Source organism: Urocitellus parryii, chromosome 6, assembly GCF_045843805.1.
Source record: "Urocitellus parryii isolate mUroPar1 chromosome 6, mUroPar1.hap1, whole genome shotgun sequence".
In the NCBI taxonomy this organism is placed as follows: Eukaryota; Metazoa; Chordata; class Mammalia; order Rodentia; family Sciuridae; genus Urocitellus; species Urocitellus parryii.
The window spans coordinates 170,764,965-170,786,307 of NC_135536.1; the positions used below are offsets into that span (position 1 = coordinate 170,764,965).

The window sequence follows — 21,343 nt, forward strand, 5'->3', positions numbered from 1 at the left end:
AAGAGTCTAGACAGAGGAAACAGTAAATCAAAGTATCATGAAGTAAGGATGCACATGATGAGTTTGGGTGGAGGGGAAAAAAGAAGAAGAAGGAGGCTTGTGGAGCAGTAGAGAGAATAAAGGCAGGAGAGGAAAAAAGCTGTGCCTGCGAAGGTTAACTATGGTCAGATCACATGACACTATTAAATTTAATGGGAAGGCACCAATGGATTTTAAAAAGAGGAATAATGATGATTTATACTTTTAAAATATCACCCAATTCATCTATAGAAAATAGATTAAAAGGAAGAAATGGAAACAAAAATTTAATAGCAATCTACTGCTGAGGACTAGATAGAAAATAATGTCAGCCTGGACATAAAAGAGAACAAATATGGCTAGGCACAGTAACACATGCCTATAATCCCAGTGGTTCAGGAGGCTGTGGCAGGTGGATCACGAATTCAAAGCCAGCCTCAGCAACAGCAATTCAGTGAGAACCTATCTCTAAATAAAATACAAAACAGGGCTGGGGATGTGGCTCAGTGGTTGAGTGCCCCTGAGTTCATTCCCTAGTACCCTCCCCCCCAAAAAAAATTCATCAGGCATTGTGGCACACACCCAGTGGCTCAGGAGGCTGAGACAGGAGGATCACGAGTTCAAAGCCAGCCTCATCAATTTAGCAAAGGCCCTAAGCAATTCAGTGAGACCCTGCTTCTAAATAAAATACAAAAAAGGGATGGCGATGTGGCTCAGTGGTTAAGTGCCCCCAAGTTCAATCCCTGGTATCAAAAAATAATAATAATAAATATGCCAGGCATAGTGATTCATGCTTGTAATCCCAAAGGCTGAGGAGGATGAGTCAGGAGGATTACAAATTCAAAGCCAGCCTCATCAATTTAGAGAGGCCCTAAGCAACTCAGAGAGACCCTGTCTCAAAATAAAAAATAAAGAGGCAGGGGTTGTATAGCTAGAGCACTTGAATAGCACATGTGAGGTACTGGGTTCAATCTTCAGCACTACATAGATAGATAGATAGATAGATAGATAGATAGATAGATAGGTAGATAGATAAATGTATTGTGCTCACCTACAAATATATATATATATATATTATTAAACTAAAAAATAAAAAAGGTCTGGGGATATGGCTCAGGGGTTAAGTACCCTAGGTTTAATCTCTGGTAATAAAATATAGATGACAGAGTTGAGGAAACTTAAGAAGAGTTTATGGTACAAGAAGGTGAAGTAGGGAGCATCAAAGCAACTCCCCGATTTCTTGCTGCAAGAGAGGGGAATGATGTCAGATGCAAGGATAAAACACATAAATGGTAACATATACAGCTCTTATAAATATCTAACATGAAAGTGGAAGGGACAATCATTTTCACAAGTTTAACTTTACCCTTCCTTTTCATGCTGGCAACACTAGAAGTTAGACTTGGAGAATATTTTAAAGGCAGCACTAACAAGATTTGTTGACATTACGTGGCAAGCAGACACAGGGGTTTATCCCCCGGGATCCCTGCTTCCTCGTGTTTACATCCAGCTATATAATCACCTCCCTTGAACAGTGAGCAGAATCACTGAATTGCTTCTAACCAAACCATATGGAAAACATGATGGGATGTCATTTCTGTGATCCACCTGGCTAGCAGACTCAGACAAGACCCTTTTGTGTCCTGATGAAGGAATAAGAAGCCATATCAGTTAGGTCCAAGTGACGAGAAATTGAAAGTAGCTTCTAGGAATTGAGGGCAGCTTCTAGCTGACAGTCAGCAGGAAGTTGGGACCCTCAGCCTTACAACCACTTGAAACTCATTCTGGCAGCAACCTGAAGAAGCTTAGAAGTGAATCCTCCTTCTTTAGATGAGTATGTAGGCCAGCTGACACCTTAAATGCACAGAACCAGACTTCAGACCAATGGAAATTGTCAGATAAGAAAACTGAGCTGTTTCAAGCTGTTAAATTTATGTTTTGTTGGGCAGGGGTACTAGGAGATTTGACCCCGGGGCATTTTACCACTAAGCAATATCCCCAGCCATTCATATTTTTTATTTGGAAACAGGGTCTCATTAAGTTGCTTAGGCCCTCACGAAACTGCTGAGGCTGACCTCAAACTTGTGATCCTCCTATCTCAGCCTTCCAAGTCACTGGGATTACAGGCATGCTAGTTTATCATAATTTGTTATGCAGCAAGAAAACAATATGTGTCAATATGCTGTGGGAAAGAACAAGAAGTCAAGAATAAGGCAAAGATTTCTAGATGAAGTGAACAGAAGGCTGAAGTACTCGTTAACTGAGACAGGGATATGGGGGGGTGGGGGAAGCAGGCTAGCCAGAAAGATCACTTGGGATATGTTGCATTTTCAGTTCCTATTACATAATAGATTGAGGTGTCAAGAGTTTAAGATATGGATTCAGGTGAAAAGTTTAAGCTGCAGCTATAAATTTGGGAGTCACCAGCATAAAGGCCAAGTTATCACATGAGATCACCAAGAGAGTGAATACATAGCCACAGGCAGAACAAGGGCTATGCCCTGGGGTGTACCAGCATTCAGAAAACAGTCAGATGAAGAGGAACCAGCTCAAGAGTCTGTAAAGGAATAAGTAATTAGAAAAAAAAATCAAGAGATTGTAGACAAAATACTGGTTTGAGATCTAACAAGACAAAGACTAAGAATGGGCAATCAAAACTTCAGCTACAGGGTCACACCAATCACATTCTGAGTGCTTAATAACCACACGTAGCTGCAATATGACAGCACATACACAACATTTCCATCAGGCTCCAAACTTCTATTGACCACCATTGATCTAGAAAAACAGAACAGAAAGAATAAATCTGTACAGATATAGTTGAAGGGAAAATGTGGTGGTGGGAGTTTGGGCAAATCCTTTTCTGAAGATCTCTATTTTTCAAATCAGAAACGAAGCCAAGCCATTAGCTCGGAAAATAGGAGAAAAAAACTGTGGAGATTTGAAATGTGAAAAGGAGGTATGACAGTAGAACAGAAGACTAGAAGAGGGAGAGAGAGAGTCAATGGATTACGGACCCTTCTGAGGGTCAAAGATGGTTGGAGGCAGGGTACTCAAAGAAAAATCTGGAAAGATTAGAAAGTATCTCAGGTCCCGTTCCCTGCAAGCAGAGAAATGGGATTCTTGGGCAAGTGACTCATCAAGGGAATGCTCTCTGGATAAACAAGTCAAGAGTGAGATAATCAAGATACAGTGGAAAGAAAAGCGAGGCAGATATGCTCTCAGCTGAGATCTGGTTTTAGCATCATCTCAAGGGAACCACTGGAGCAGGAATGACACCACAGTCTTTCCAAGTAGAAGCAGGTTCTGGCTCTTGAACATCCATGTCAATCAGTCATTGGCTGGGACTATGTTGACTACAACCCCAGTTTGCTCAGGACTGAGGAGTTTCCTGGGATGCAAGGTTTTTCAATGCTATACCTCGGAGAGTCCCAGGTGACCTGGAATGATCAGTCACTCTACTAGGGTCTGTACCAGCTACAGGGCATAGCCTTCCAGGTTATTTCTGGGTAAGACGGCTCCAATCTGCTAGGTCCATTCTTCAGAGAAGGAGGCAGCTGTGAGCTGACAACAAACTTTCATCGCAGCTGGTGACTGGGTGCACCAGTCAGGTAAGGGTATTGGAACGTGGGCACCAACAGTGTCTATCACAGAAGAGAGTGGCTGGAATGTAGAATACTTAGAATTGCAATCATGTGGAGGGGCTGCAGTTACTGATAAAGACACAATTTAGGAGGTCCCCACACTAAAGATGTGCTTGAAGAAGAGTGGGCTGCAGAGACAGGATTACCCCAGAATAACTATGGAGCTTTCTCTGGGTTGTCTGGCAAAGGGAGCAGAGACTGATCACTGTATTTCCCCGAGCGGGAAAGGGGGAACTCTGTATGATCAATCTCCTGAAAGATCTCTAAGTGATATTTGCACTATTCCCAGTGCAGACAACTCTACTGAAGAAATACACATGAAATTGCTTTAAATCTGTGTTAAAAAATAAAAATAAAACCAAAACCAACTAAAATAAGAGGAGATTTTATATTCATATTTAGGAAATGTGTTCTAGGCAAAGAAAGTATTTTGCGTCTATGGTATGGAGAAAGAAAAGAATCTGGTGGGACAATAACCTCAACTGAAAATAGGAGGACTCTAATCAGAAATTAAAGGGTTTGAGTTAACACAGCAACCATGGAAACAGAGATTGGACCAGTTTTACTGAGAGACACTTTGAAAGTGTACCTGTTGGTCTTGACCTAGTACTCAAAGGGGAGAAAGAAATTAATGGAAAACTTCAGGATTTTAGTTTGACTAAGCAGCTAGGAGACAAGAGATATCATTAATATCAGGAATAAGAGCAAGAAAACATCCAAGGTAATTCAGAATATTCATTTTGGAGTTTTAGCATGATTAGTAGGGAAAGTGATGGTCTTTCAGAAAGAACATTTTTGGGGGAGCTGGGATTGTGGCTCAGCGGTAGAGCGCTTGCCTAGCACATGGGAGGCCCTGGGTTCGATCCTCAGCACCACATAAAAATAAATAAATAAAGATATTTTTAAAAAAAAGAAAGAAAGAGCTTGTTTTCTATAAAAATGTATGCATTTTTTTAAACCAAGAAAAACATTTAAAGAAAACAGGAAATATGCTTTCAAATAGTGTTAAGGGGAGAATATTAAACAGGTGTGATGCAAGTTCCATCTAATTTTCAGATTTGGGGGTAAGGAGATCATCTTTTTGGTATAAGATGCTAAAAGTAACTCAGAAAAGAATACCGCTCCTGCTGGGGTTGTGGCTCAGTGGTAGAGAACTTGCCTTGCATGCGTGAGGCCCTGGGTTCAGTCCCCAGCACCATATAAAAACAAACAAAATAAAAATAAAGATATTGTGATCATCTACAACTACAAAAAAAAATATTAAAAAAAAAAGAACCCCACTCCTCAACCTACCACTCCTCATTTTACACAGAGGAAAAAAATCTCAGAGACTGACAGTTGCTCAACTAGGTGGAATAAATTTCCTGTTAACAACAAGAGAAAAAATAGCAGCAATAGTTCAGTGTATTTTTCCACATATCCTTTCACAAATTTTTGGTGAGTTATTCTTCTAAGTTGCAAAAGGTTATTTCACTATAATACTTTTATTAGTCATTAAATTTAATTAAAAAGACTCAAGAGAAGGAAAAAAATTGATTACATTTTCCAGCATATTTGCTCTTTTCATTCTGTTCTGTTCCTGAGGTTTTGAGACTCCTTTTTTCATTTCATTTCTGTTTAGAGACCTTCCTTTATCACTGTTATGGGAAAAGTCTACTGGAAACAAATTACGTTGTCCTTCATTTTAGCGTGTCTTTTGATTTCCTCTTATTTCTTTTGTCCCATGTTTGTTTATCATGTCTTAGTGTCCAGGATTTTTAACTGTACTTACTGTAAAAACGGGAAAGTAACCTTCATTTCTTTATGATTAAAAACAAAAATCCCTCTTTTCATATTCTATTTCTAAAGCATTTATAAACACTGTGTCCTTCAAGTTTGTCTTCAATTCTGAAATTATTTTGGAATCTAAAATTCTTAACTTCTAAACAATATTTTTCAATTTAAAAAATAAAATTCTTAACTTCCAGCCAGGCATGACAGTGACTGCCTATAATCCTCCCAGCAATTTCTGGGGCTGAAGGAGGAAGACTGCAAGTTAGAACCAATCTCACCAACTTAGTGAGACCTTGTGTCAAAATTTAAAAAATAAATAAATAAAATTTTTTAAAAAAAGATCTCAGAATGTACTAAAAAAAGAAAAAAAAGCAAACAAACAAACAATCAAATTTCTGAATTTTTCTAGTTCTGATTAGACTGTTCTTGCACACTATATACTTAGCTTGTTTTGGAATACTGTATTGTAATTTCCATCAGTTTTATATTTTTCTATACTTAATGAAGGGGCTTATTTTATTCCATACTCTCTTTTTTCTGATAAGAACTTTCCATGGTATTTAACCTTGATATTTTTAAGTAAAAATGCTTCTCCCTGGAGCTGCGGTTGTAGCTCAGTGGTAGAGAGCTTACCTCGTATAGGTGAGGCACTGAGTTCTATCATCAGCATTACATAAAATAAACAAAACAAAGATATTATGTCCATCTAGAACTAAAAATTTTTTTTAAAAAAACTGCTTCTCCCTGTGTTTTCACAGGGTAGCTGCAGGATAGTTCTACCTTCTCAGCTCTTCAGCTCACTCTTCGCTGTTGCGATGGAATGTTCACACAGATGGAAGTTCCCTTGTTGAGAACACCTCACTCTGTTCCCTTCTCACTGAACCTTCTCTCACTTAATCTCCACTATCCCTGTCCTGTTCATTATGAATTCTATTCTCAGCATTTCTCCTCAGTGTGGACTTGCTCCTGCAAAGAAATTGTGGCTGGGCAGTTAAAGAAAGATAGAAACTTTGGCTGGTTCACTTTGAGAATAAATACATCACAAACTGCTCCAGACCCTTCAAATTCTACTGTGGATCCCTTGAGCTTACTCAGCTACTAGAATACAACATCCTCCAGTCCCAGCTGTGGCTCTCAACATGGTTTGCTAAGCCCATGAGTGAGTACCTTACAGCCATTCTGGATGCTACGGGCCTCCCACTGCTGCTCTTCTGTGCTACTCACTCCTGCACAGAAGGTGACCCATGCAGGGCTTATAGCCATCAACAGTTCTGCCCCACACAGTTGAGAGTAAACCTTCAGACAAAATTTTCTTACAGATGTTGCTCATTTGTCTGTTTTTTGTTTGTTTGTTTGTTTGTTTGTTTGTTTGTTTGTTTCACAGTACTAGGCACCCTACCACGGAGGTACATCCCCAGACTCTTGTTTTTTCATTTTGAGTCAGGGTCTCACAAAGCTGGCCATGCTGGCCTTAAACTTTAAAACCTCCTTCCAGGCACTCAGGTGTTTATTTTGCTATCCTATTTGTTCTGGACTAGTGACTGTATTTCATAGATTTCAGAAACTATGCCACAAGTCCCATATTTCTATCTTGAAAAATAGATGCTGATGTTTTATAATCTTCATTAACACAAAAGGCCTAAAATAAACTTTCACATCACAAAATCACAATGAGTAAGTATTTACAAATTTCTTCTAAAAGTAAGTCTCCCTACAACTATTAATTCAATTAACACATAAAATACTCCCCTGTTTATATAGCCTACTATAAACAAATAAAGTAAAATACCAGAAAAAGTATCTCAAAATGATAAATTAGCACATGACTTAAAAATGAATTCATTGGGGCTGGGGCTGGGGCTATAGCTAGTGGCATAGTGCTTGCCTAGCATGTGTGAGGAACTGGGTTTGATCCTTAGCACCACATAAAAATAAACAAATAAAATGAAGGCATTCTGTCCATCTACAACTACTAAAAAAGTTTTTTTTTTTTTTTGCTAAGAATAAGGTTAATGAACAATGTATTGTGGTGCTCAATTTCAAAGATTCAGTATATCTGAAAAGGCTTAGAAGATTTTTTTAGTAACAGGACTGATGATTTCTTTTCCTTTAGCTTATTTATGCTTAATTGGAAAAATGAAAAACTAAACTTCTTACAAAAAAATTTAAAATAACTTACGCTAGAACCATGCTGTAATCTGAGTGGTTGAACATATATCCTCCAACAATCCACATTATGTTTCCATTGACCACAGCTTTATGAGATGCTCTGGGCAGTTTTAAGTTTGAATATTCTTCTCGAGTCCAAAATGACTGGTTAGCTGGCACAGGAACTGAACATCCAGGGCCTAATAAAACATAATAAATTAGCTTCACTAAATGCACCTGGAAAGTTTACTGCACTTCATTTTAAACATATAAATGCGAAATTTTTCTAAAGAATATTTAGTCTCTAATTTAGCATCTGTATTTCAAACAAATTTCTTTGTGGTTTTAATTCACTCACAGTATTGATCCCAAGAATCCCTAATAAAATTCAAAATCATATACTTTCTAATAATGACTTGACCATATCCAATGTAGGTATTTCAGTATCAAAAGTCCTACTTTATCAGCTTCTGGTGGGAAGACTACACAAAGAAATTATTAATTCGAATTTAAAAACCTAAAATGTAACAACTAGACCTAGGAGTGATAATAAAACAAACAAACAACAAAAAAAAACTACCCATCTTCTAGTAAAGCAAAGAACTCAACAGAGGTAAGATACAACAACAGATGTAAGGTCTGGCTTCTGCTGCACTCTTTGCAAGTAGTTAAAAATTGGTACTCAAACATGCCAATTGTTAACTACTTAGTATCACCAAACCCAACAGATGAAAGCATGTAAACACACACATTTCCTTTTAAAATGAAAAGGTTCTGAGGAAGGAATAAGTATATAAACAAAGTCATCAAATCAACAACTGCCCTTAGTCCTTATGGAGTCCCCTAAAGCACCTTTAACAAGCTATTTCTCTAGATAATAACTTTAGGTGACTGCTTTAAGATTCTAATGCATAATCAATTTTCTCAGAACATGGAGAAAGTTTTAGGGGAAATAGCATTATTGTTAGCTCTCGTCCCATCTCCCAACTTGATTCTATGCTATGTCCTCTTATGACTAAGACCAGGTTCTTAAAACTTTCATAAATGAACTGCAAAATGGAAAACCTCTCCACAATTCTAAGGAGACCACAACCACATAGGTGAGACATTAAAAGATTTGTAGGAAACAGCGTAAAGGGAGGAGAAAGCTTACATGACCCCTGATATATGATGAACATAAGTTGTACAGATGCTAAGAATAAGGTTAACGAACAATGTATGAAACTAAAAACAATTTGTGAACTGAAAGAAAAACAAGAGAAAGAAGCTCCTACCCTGCCATTCAGAGAAGCAGGAGCATCCTCTGACATCACTTGAATTGCAGATGCCTCGATGAGGAAAACCACAGTTGTTTGTACAGTAAGGAATGTCACACGAGTCACCTTTCCAGTTTTCAGAACATTCACACTCCACACTGCCACTGCTGTTGCTGGTCTTACATTCTCCTCGGCCTGAGCAATTATTCGGACACATGTCAAAACTATAAAGACAGTGAAAAAACTAAGTCAACACAAACCAACACGCCAAGGAACTTGGCAGAACTTCCTCCTACACAAGGATTAAGGATCTCCCTGTCTCTTCAGTTCATTCACAAACATAAATGCAGTGTTTACCACTCAACCCAAAAAGGGTCCCTCCACACTGCACAGCTTGGGCATGTGAGCTCAAACCCACCCTGGTGGAGGCTCATGAGAACAGGGCAAAAAAAACAAGTAACTCATAAAGTTAAAGAAATCACAAGGAGAGAAGAGATTTGATCACATTTGTTCAGATTTAGCTCCTCAAGTCTGGGACAACTATCCTATTCTTCTTGGTAGCCCACTAGTGACAAGCGCTAAATTTGACAACTGCCAAATTCATGTTTGCAAGTGTGGGAAAGAAGAGGACAAATTTCCAACTACACTCATAGTACCAGTAGCCCTCTGAACATCTCTGAAAATTTGTAAAACTTAAGATTATTGCCCAAAATCTTACATTTTAAATTATTTAGTAAGCTGACCCATTTCAGATGGAATGGAAGCAGGGTTATTTTAACAATGTGTGAGTTTAACCATAATATATCTCTTATTAACATGGCTTAAGATAACTATATAGATAGTGCTTAGAAATAACATAAAGGAGGCAGATAAATGAATTATCATGATACTTCAAAAATATAGACTTGTTCTACTACTGAGTACATGGCAACTGTTAATATTTATTAAATTGTACTTACCAAAAAAATCCCAATGTTTTTATCCATTAGCAAGAAATGCCCCTCTCTTCCAGGAGAAACTCAACAGCAGCAATACCTGGGTTTAAACTATGGCCCCACCACCACCAACAACACTTATATTAACAACTTATTTAACCTTTTCACCCATTTCCTTAATTGTAAAATATATTTAAAAACTTTAAATGAGAAACCCATGTAACCTGCTTACTGAAATTCCTGGCACAGTGTAAGTCCTCAATATTTTAATATTATTATACTATTAAATCATTATTATTAAAACATTTCATTTAAATAAAATCACAAATATTAGATTTAAATATCTTACTTGTAAGTGATATTAAATCCAGTCAAATTATAAGCGGCATCGCTAAAAAAATGCAGAAGGGCATAACCTGATGTGACAACCACCTCAGGAACCGTCTCATTGCCATCTCTTTCAGGAACAATGAGGCCACTGAAATGGAAGCACATTTCTTATATCACAATGTCAGCTGTGTTAAACTGTAGCAGAGACAATTCAAAAGTTCATCTTTACAACTTTAGAAAGCACATGCAGGCAGAGGGGTGAATTCCTGTGATGGAAGCACACAGCTACCCTATTAGTTGTCCTTCTTTTGCTAGGTTTCCTTTATTCTGGGTTCCATTTCTAATAAAATTTGAAATCAATAGTTCTATTTTGATACATCTTTTTATAATTCTCTAAATCTTCACAATCACATAAAGTAGTAACTTTATAAGTTGATAAATGAAAACTCTATAGTACTGGAAGACATAAAATATTTATTTACATAACAATATGAAGAAGCTAGATAAACCCACAACTCTGACACTATTGGCATTCTGATGCATTTTCTTTCCCTAATTGATACCACTGGCATTTTATGTTCGATTTTACACATAGCATACCACAGGACTTCCCTGTCACTAAAAGCTCCCTAGGCTCTCCCAAGGACCTCACTCAGAGGCCAGGACATAATATTCTAACTAAGTACTGCTTTGGGGCCAATAAATCCAGGTAAGGAAAAAACTGACTGAATCAAAGGGTCTTATTTTCCAGAAGTGAGATGCTCAATTGAAATCCTGTCTGATCAATCCAGATATTCTGAACACACCACCTCACACCACCAACAAGAAGGATTACCAGTTCTAAGTTAGCTTTGCTAATTTAATACATGACTTATTGTGGTTTTGCATTCTTTTCTACTCCTGAGGTTAACAACTTTCCTATGTCTACTTGCTATTTGCATTTCTTCACGTGCTCTGACTTTCCCATTATCAATTTACCTCCCCCATCATCACATTCAGCCAGTGCCTAGGTCCTTACCAACTCCCATGGAATCTGCTGCACACGCTCCCACTGATGAATGAACATCAACTAGTACTCTCCCCTTCACTTACTCACTCTTAACCCCATTCCCTTCCTAGAGCACACACCAGGTAAATTCCCACCTCAGGGTCATAATCATCTTAAATGCCCATTCACCCTGACCTAGTGATTCTCTTTCTTTATAGAGGAAATACTTGCTCTCATTCACAAAAGAAAATATACAAGAATCCTAATTGCAGCATCACTCAGATGATAACACGTTGAAAGCATCCAAGTGCTCATCCACAGGGAGCTGCTGAATGAGGCCTTGGGCATCAGGAGCTCACCCTGGCATTCTGATGGGGCAGGAAGGTGCAAAACAACAGGCCTAGAATCTGGGTACCATTTACCTGAACGTATATAAGTGCAGAAAGACTATATAAGTGTGGAATGAAGACAAGAGGGCATGGGATTTCCATTTAATTTTTAATATGGAAAGAGAACTCTAGGAAACCTAACACTCGGAAGGCACCCCAGGGGTGTCCAGAAAACACTGACATATTTTCTACCAGGTATTCAACTAACAAATATTTACTAAGTGCTTACTACATGGGAGGCTCTGTTCTAGGTATAAGGATAACAACAGTGAAATAGACAATGTCCCTACCCTCAAGGAGTTCAGTTAGAGAAACAAATAAGCCCTGACACATCCTTACATGCAAGTGTGTATTCACCAGGCCAGGCAGAGATCATACCATGAAGGGAAACAGGGCAGAGAAGAGAACAGGAGGTACTGGGTTAGAAAGGCAGTTGGGAGGGCTTTCAGAAGACGTGACATTTGGTCAGAATCTTAAGTGAAAGTTTTGCCATCACCACGTTTTCATTCACTTTACACAGAGGTTGAGCAGCCTTTATCCAAAAGCTTGGGACCACGTGTGTTTCAAATCTCAGATTTTGTCAGATTTGGCAATATTTGCATATACATAATGAAATATCTTGGAGAAAGGACACAAACAGAAACAGAAAACTGATTTACATTACATGTACACCCTCCAGACATATAACCTTAAGGTGATTATTTATATAATATCTTTAATAATTTTGTGCATAAAACAAAGTTCCATGGTGTGGAACTTCCCACTCGTGGCATCATGTCAGCATTCAAAAACTTCTGTAATTTGGAACATTTCAGATTTCTGAATTAGAGATGCTCCATCTGTACCAGAATGTTGAAGGGATAAGTACTTGCAAGAGCAGGGCCTCTTACAAACAAGTATGTCAAAAGCAATCTTCCCATGAGAAATATAGGCACATTCCAGAAAAGATCTGGGAATGCAGTCACAAGTGAGAGGTCCTTGCACTCTCTGTTAGTCCAGCATGAATTTCAGGATCAAAGTTACTTGAGCTCCAATCCTTGCTTCATGTCACTAACATCTTTAAGCTCCAATTTCCTCAAATGCACATAGGAGGAATCCTGTCCAGCTCACAGTGACATCATAAGGATCAAATTGGTGGAGCATATGCAGGGCTTAAGCCTCCCACTAGGAGGTGCTCAGTAAGTGATATCAGGTGGCCTTCTTCATTTGGTGGGGACATTTAAATACGCAGGATGCATGACTTTACCAACTGGAGAAAGTGGATCAGCTTTCCCACTGTCAGGGAGACTTAGAAATTTGCTACTATTTGCTTCAAAAATTTGAAATTGTGACAGCTTTGCAGTGTATGGATTTCTCCCAGTGTGAAAGCAAAACAACTGGTTTAAGACAAAAATAAACTTTTACAGAGTAAATGAACAAACACAGCCTCCTTCAGCACATGAGACAAAGGAAGGCCTGTGTGTGAGGAAGGGATGCTACAGGCTTGCCACAGCTGACACCCTGAGCAGCCTCCAATGGGAAGTTGGTAAGTGCAGGTGCAGCCTGGGCTGTAGCTACTTATTAAACTGGAGCAAATAAAAAATGGCCTGCCCTCAGGTTGCTCATGATTTTATATTTTAAACACAGACCATCATTGTTTAGAATCAATTGTAAAAAATCATAGAAGTAGATAGACTCGGCCTGTTTTCAGAAGGTATTCTCTGTTCACAGTCTTTTAACAATTGCATCATCACAATTTTACTTGCTTCAAAAATAATAACTCTAAGGCTGGGGTTGTGGCTCAGCGGTAGCACACCTGTCTGGCATGTGTGAGGCACTGGGTTCAACTCTCAGCACTACATATAAATAAATAAAATAAAGGTCTATCAACAACTAAAAATATATTGAAATAATAATAACTCTAAAAGGAACAGTGTTCTTTTGAAGAATGTTCTCAGGGAGGAAAATCATTGTCCTGCTGAATCACCACAACCACCTTTGCATCTCCTACCTATATACCCTAGAAGAATGCCTGCACCACAAGGTACTCATGCACCTGTGGAATACCCAACAAATCATAGTGCTGCAAGAGTCTTAAATTGCTTTAGTGGTTCTCATATTTGTATGGTAATGCAATTCTGTTAAAGTGATTTTATTTAGAAATCCAATATATAAAAGATAAATGTGATCTACTGGTTTGAAGTCAAATGAAACATAGTTTACAATAAGCCCAGAGAGAATACAGGTTAAACTAACACAATAAAACAACTTCATTTTCGGTTTCGGAAGCTGCATTCTAGAGCATTTGAATGATGTACTCAAGAGATTTGGGCAGACAGATTTTCTGAATCTTGCTTAGTTTTTTTTCTTTTTGTTGTTTCTTGGTCCTGACTGAACATCCTGCTGCCAGCCTCCCTCTACTCTGGACCCTCAGCATATCATCAATTGGTTGAATCCTCTACCCAAAGTCCTCTTGTCCCAACTGCACTCCATTCCTATACAAATCATCTTATGGAGAGACTCTTATTTGAAATTGTTTTGCATATCAGTGCTTTATAAGGGTTTTGTGTTTCAGGTAAATTCCAATTGTTTGCATACTGTTTTATTTTAATTTTAGGAAATTAATAGTCAAATATGCCATAGGTTAAATTTTAATATAATCAGTATCACTTAAACAACTCTCTGTACATATACTTCAGCTTCTCTTAAATATCACTGATTAGAACAAGAACTGCTTCCTATTAGTTTACTTGTTTCTATTTCAATTCACATGTCTGCTCATTGAATACACACTTTGGGGAAACCATGAAATTACACACATCTACTCGGCACATGTTCCTACAAGGGATACTGACAAGCTAATTCAAAATGCCTGGCACATAATAAGGCTCCATGAATTCTAGTTAACAAATTAAGTAACACGTGAATTCACTGCAAGTACTATGTTCTCCTAACAGCATACTTAAGTTTTCATGCTTTGCTAAAGTTTGAGATGTCTCTTGCTATAATACAAGGCATATTTCAAAGGCTGACACAAATGTATATGGGCCCAACACTTGCTCTTAGTCAACAGCAGGTAAACTTGGTAGTATCATCACGACTTAAATGCTTAGCAGACCTAATCAAGGTCTGTTCTTTGGCCCTGTACATGAACCTTTAAATATCCAAACATAGCTGGGTATGGTGGTATACTTCTGTAATACCAGCCAATCTAGAGACTGAGGTGAGAAGATAACAAGTTTGAGGTCAAGCAGCAACTTCATGAGGCCCAGTCTCAAAATAAAAAGTAAAAAAGGCTGCAGATGTAGTAAAGCACCCCTGGGTTAAAATCCCCCAGTACCAATAAAATAAAATAAAATAAATACCAGAAAATAGCCTACAGTCTCAGCTCAAAGTTATGTCCAGAAAGCTTTCTAAGCAAAAAGCGTGGAGAAATACAAAAGCACATCAGTCCCCTAACCTCTTGGGCGTTCACTTCTTATGTACTCTTTATTGCCTCTCTTACTCATGTGAGACATCAATTGGACTAACATCAAATAAATAACACAAAAAAAATGTTGGTTTTTTTGAAGTCAAGAAAATAAAATCTTTCAAGGAACAAAATCTACAAAGTCAGCTTCACATGTAAAACTAAGCACTATAGTTCCATAAGGGATATACATTTTAGAAAAATATATTTTAAGATCCTCTCATGTATAAGTGTATTCTTCTAAAAAGTTTTCATACAGATACACACACACACATGCACACAATTATAACCAGACTCTAATTCAACAAATAATTCCTGTGAACCTAAGCAATGAGAAAAACACAAGCACAAGATGGGCATGGTTTCTGAGTTAAAGTTTTCACATAAATATTCAGTATATTACTCACATTTATACATTTTTTTAAAAAGTAAATTTCATCCCCACCATGAAGAGCAGATAAACTTGATAATACTATCATAACTTTACAGATTAGGAAACTGAAGAAAGATCAAGCAATATGCCCAGAAACCAATCCAGAAGCCCAAGAACCAAGTCAGGACTAGCACATAAATGAATGGACTCCAAACTTAGTACTCATTCCATCAAATGAATGTATTAGGTGATATTATAGTGAATCCCATAAGAAAGCAATGCAAGACAGAGATTTAAGTTCAGAAATAATATAATGATAACCGATTATTTATATGACTGAGCTTACCTAAAGGCAGCAATTAGTGGTGCATAAATTGAGTCCCCATCATAAACATATAAATGGTCCCAACTACACTCTGTAGCAAAATGATTGAAACGAAGTCTCATTATCCTATTTGGCCTGAAAAAAAAAACAAAAACAAAAATAGTAATTGATAATTATCATAACTATTAAACATTGGAGAAAAAAAGAATTTACAAGAAAAGAAATAGTATATAAACAGCATTCCTCCATTTGTCAAAGACTCACTTAGTACTTACTATGTCCAAGAGGGCATTAAACATGCAATGGGAAACAAAACAGATGTGGTCCATGACACCTGGGGCTTTGCAGTCCATTTAGCAGTCTAGGACAGCCAGTGTTTAACAGCCTCTGACCAATGCATTAGCCCTTTCACTTCGCACTTCCTTTCTTATTCAACTTCAGATTCCACACTCTTCATTTCACAAACACACCTGTCAGTTCTCTAAACTTGCCTGCCCTCTGCCTCTTCGTGGCACTGCCTGGCAAAAGCCCTTGTCTACAGGAAAACATTTATCAGTTTTGACTTAGATTGAATCCAAAGGAAACTGAGCTGTACTGGAGAAGTCCTGCCACCAGGCAGACTGCTTCCAGTACCCATCTCTGCTCAGCACTTCACGTGACACTTGGATTCTGCCAGCAGTCCTACTACTATCTCCCTCTCCCTCTCCACAATCACTAATTTTCAGGGACTATTTCAAAGCTTCCAATTTCACCTTCCTGTTTATGCTTTGCACCTAGACAAAAATCCATGAAATTCCCATTTCCTAAAACAGATAAACCTATTTCCTACCTACATCTCTCAAATATTTAATATTTCCCTCTCATGGGAAAATATTAAGCAGATTTAAATCTGCTTAGTATCCCATATTTAACAAAGCAAAACATAAAAGTTCTGATGAGAATGAGTTCATTGAAGAGATTAGTAAAATGGAAAACAATGTCACTCTTCTCACAAAAGTTTCTTGAAATATAAGAAGTAGTTCCCCCCCCCCCCCATTAATGTGGCATTTAGCTACCAGGTACTGGGTTTTTAGCTGTTACTTTTAAATAAATTCTTAAATAGTATTTTTCACATAAATATTCAGTATATTACTCACAAAACATAAATAGATATAGATATAACCCACATAAACTAAAGTTATTTGGAATCCTCAAAGGTAAAGAGTATGAAGAGGTTCACAGACTAAAAAAGTCTAAGAAATATGCCATAACAGTCTACCATGAAGAAAAGGAAAAAAAAGGAAGCAAAAGCTGGAGGGATACATGAGGTCCAGAGAATGGGCATTTATGTAAGAATGGTTAGTCTGATTTTTTTCATCACAATAACAAAATAGGTATTTAGGAAAAAACACAATATTATAATATCATAAGGCACTAAGCAAACAGTTAAAAATATTCTAGCAGTTTTTAACCATTGCCATTGAAAATATATAAACTTCTGTTGTGTACAATTCATTTCTGTTAAATCTACTTGAAGCTTTTTTTAAATTAACAAGGAAAATTAAGGTGCTAGAATATATACATCAGTTGTAGAGAGCTTCCTTAGCCTACACAAGGTCTTGCATTTGATCTCCAGCATTGCCAAGAAAAAAAAATTTTTTTTAATTTTTTTTAAATCAAAAATCACTTGTCAAATTAAAAGTTATCAAGTAAGAAATATTTTAAGTACTTTATGGTACAAATTACTAATTTCATTTGTAGGAAAAGTAATGTCACACTGAGCTCTATCCTAAAAATAAACTTAAAAATAAAGTCAGCCATTACTACTTACTGTCCTTCAATGAGCCACGTGCACTTCGTTTTATATTTATAATTTCCAGGTCCATCTGTTACAAACCCCGAAGATCCAGTCAGTCTGTAATTCAAATTAAAAACAAAAAGTCTCAGAATTTCATACACTAATAATTTATTAGTTCTCAAAATATTACAAATTAAGTAGATTGGGCACACCAATGCATGTTATAGTAGAAAATGACTACACAGTTATATTCAGATTAAACAAATTTTGCCACACACATTTAAATGAAATGAAAAAAAAAACTGCTTAAATATTTGAGACATGGAAGTCCTACTTTGTACCATTAAAAAGGACCACCAGAACTTATTTATAAATATGAAAAAGACTACATAGTTACAGTTAGAAGTAAAACAGTAACACTTAAGACAGCATAATTGTAAGCGCAAGACACAAACCCCAAGACACAATGAACCCATCAAGGCCATTTAGCTGCTGCTTCTGAAGTGGCCATCTACCACTCTTCCATAAGCAGAGTACCCCCTGTTTTCCCATACTTGTGCCATGCCTTAGTTTTTTTTAATAGTTTTAGATCTTGCCAATATGATAGGCAGACCCTGTTATCTAATTCTTTTGATTGCTATTAATTCTAATGTCTGAATATCTTCTCATGTTTTGGCCATCTGCATTTCCTCCTTTGTGAACTAAGATTTCATATTCTTTGCTTACTTTGCTACTAGCTGGTTTTTTTTTTCTTCAAATTAATGTTTAGGAGCTCCTTTTATGTATTATGCCACATATACAATATTTTCTATAAAAATATTTTCCTACTTCACTTTTTCTTTTATGCTTTGTATTCTAGAGTCTCTAGCTACACAGAAATTTTTAATATTTAAGAAGGATGCTATTTCTTTTCTCAAAGCTATTTCCAGATCATTTTCCCTCCCTCTTCTATCAACAATGTCAGCCTCTCTGAAACAGCCAATCTCTTCTGGATCTGCCTCCCTTATTTTCTGGGTCAGCTACTGACATTTCGTCACTCCTCCTCAGACACTGAAAATATTAACAAACCATTCATTGTCTTCCATTCATCTGCATCAAAATCCAAGATTCTTTCCAAAATCCAGCCTATTTCATTTTTTTCATTTTTTTATTAGAGCATTATAGTTATATCTAATACTTGAGTTCATTTTGACAAAATCATACATTCATGAAATTTGATTTTCAATTCCCAATCCTCTACCCCAAAAATTTTAGGATGATTTTTCTTGGCCTTCCCCTTTCAAGCCTCTCTGACCTTTCACTAACCATTTGGCTATTCACTAAAAAAAGGGAATTTCAAGTTAAAAACTGGCAAAATTTAAAAGGAAAAAAAAAAAACACCTATAGTTCATGAGGGGATGTGAATAGCATATTCTCAAACATTGTTGGCTAAATTGTGAATTGTTACAGCCTTCTGGAAAAATCACTGACAACATGGTTAACAATGAAAATTAGTTTAAGTTGCAGAGGACACAACATCTCTATTTATTTATTTTTATGTGGTGCTGAGGATCGAACCCAGTGCCTCATATGTGCGAGGCAAGCACTCTGCCACTGAGCCACAATTAGTATTTCTTTTTGGCCCAGTAATTAAGGCATTTCAACAATATGAGGCCAGGAATATCAATAATAAATAAACTCCTTGCCACTACCAGTTTTTCAGATCAAGAATACACTCAGGATAATGCTACAGTAGAAACAAATAGGACAGGGAAACCCTCCAGGAGGCAGGTTTCAAAGGAATCAACATAATTATTTTTTTCTAATTTATTTGTATTTTTACACAATAATGTGCCCTATGAAATTTTTCATCTGTTAAGATTTTCCTTCTAATCAAGTACCTTGAACACTGACAAACTTTAAGCAAAGTTCTTTGGACATTAAAAAAAAAAAAAAAGAGAGAGAGAGGGAAAGAAAGAAAGGAAGGAAGAAAGGAAAGGAAGGAAGGGGAATCTGCCGGGTGGTACATGCCTGAAATCCTAGCAACTTGGGAGGCTGAGGCAGGAGGGCAGCAAGTTCAAGACCAGTCTCAGCAACTTAGGGAAATCCTGACTCAAAATAAAAAATAAAAGGGGCTGGGGATGTGGCTCAGTTGTTATGCACCCCTGGGTTCAATCCCTAGTACCAAAAAAAAAAAAAAAAAGCTATTGCAGGAATCTAAAACACTACTTCCACTATTCCTTTATATAAACATAGTTAATTAAAAACATTATACTCTTATAATATACTCTTATTATTTTATCTACTAGATATAATTCTGTAAAACTATTTTTTTTTAGTGGTCCTAGGGATTAAACCCAGAGCCTCCCCCATACTAGACAAATGTTCCACCACTGGTTTAAATCCCCAACCCTTTGTACATTTTATTTTGAGAGAGCATCTTGCTAAATTGCCAAGGCTTACTTCAAATTTGTGATCCTCCTGGCTCAGCCTATACCTTAGTAGTTGAGATTATGGGCCTGTGCCACCAACCATGAGTCCTGAAAATATACACGACTACTCTCACATTTCTCACATAATTTTTGCTTAATGGATTTCTTTATTTGGCCATCTAAGCTTATAACTATTAGACTCTCAAAAGATGTCCCTTTTATCATGGTTAATACCTGCTTAGTTTAATGCTTAAATACCAACTTATCTAACATTATTAATAATAACATAATTTTGTTGTTATTTGTCTGTGCCTTTGATCTTTATCCAACTTTTTTATTTTTATTTTTTCCAGTACCATGGGTATTTTATCATTGAGTCTCACGTCCCACCCCCAACCAACTTTTTTTTTTTTTCAAACAGGGTCTTACTATGTTGCCAAGGCAGACCTCAACCTTGTGCTCTTCCTGCCTCACTCAGCCACCTGGGTAGATGGGATTACAGGTTATACACCACCATGCCCAACAGATCTTTACCTAACTCTTTCACATTTATTAACAAGTTTTCAAGTTTGTTTGTTCTAAATATGACCTGGTTAGGTTTTGTTTCTTATCCTGGTCTAACAGTGTTTTACTGGCATGTTATCTATTCATATTTAATATAATGGCCACTGTACTGATTTGATTACTTCAATCAAATATTTTAATAAACCTTAAATGAGGAGTAATTCACATATAACAAAATGTGACCACTTAAAATGTACAATTTGATAAGTTTTGATAAGTGTATACATATGTAACCTTCCTCATATGATACAAAGCAGTTCCATTACCCCCAAAGTTCCCTCATACCCCACTGAAGGTAATCCTTCCCAACTGCTGTCTCAAGCACTGACCACATTTCTGTGACAACAGATTAGTTTTACAGAACTTGATTAACAGAATCATAGAGGCATTTTTGTGTCTCACTACTTTTGATCAGCATGTCTGAATACTGTATGCATCAATAGTTTGTTCTTTCATATTGCTGGGTAGTTAGTATTCTACTGTATGAATATGCTACAAATTCTTTATCCATTCTCTTAATGAACAATGACCACTCAGATTATGTAGTTTTAGGCTGTCATAAATAAAGCTACTATGACATATACAAATATTTGTGTGGACATGTGTGTTTATTTCTCTTGGACAAATATAAAAAATGAAATTTCTGGGTCAAAGTATATTATGCACTTAAATTTATAAGAATTGCCAAACTGGGCTAGGGTTGTGGCTCAGTGGTACAGCACTTGTCTGATATGTGTAAGGCACTGGGTTCAATTCTCAGCACTATATATAAACAAAAATAAAGGTCCATTGAGAACTAAAAAAAAAAATTGCCAAACTATTTCCTAGTAGTGATGCCATCTTATACTCCCACCATCAAAGTATAAGAGCTCAATTTACTCCATGTTGATGCCCACACTTGTTATAATTAGACTTTTCATTGTCCATTCCAGTATGTGTTGTGGTACCTCATGGTTTAAATTTG

At 36.9% G+C, this 21,343-nt stretch overlaps 1 protein-coding gene across 2 annotated transcripts in view; it reads right to left on the reverse strand.

The window, feature by feature from the left end:
• Positions 1 to 21,343, reverse strand: part of LOC113197436 (attractin) — a 155,394-nt gene that overhangs the window by 99,650 nt on the left and 34,401 nt on the right. For both annotated transcript variants that reach the window (XM_077799381.1, XM_077799382.1), the window contains exons 2-6: positions 17,438 to 17,521; positions 15,649 to 15,762; positions 10,124 to 10,252; positions 8,858 to 9,063; positions 7,615 to 7,783 (exon numbers count right to left, since the gene is read on the reverse strand). In XM_077799381.1, coding sequence (XP_077655507.1) covers positions 7,615 to 7,783; positions 8,858 to 9,063; positions 10,124 to 10,252; positions 15,649 to 15,762; positions 17,438 to 17,521 — 702 coding nt within the window. The remainder of the gene's footprint in view (positions 1 to 7,614; positions 7,784 to 8,857; positions 9,064 to 10,123; positions 10,253 to 15,648; positions 15,763 to 17,437; positions 17,522 to 21,343) is intronic.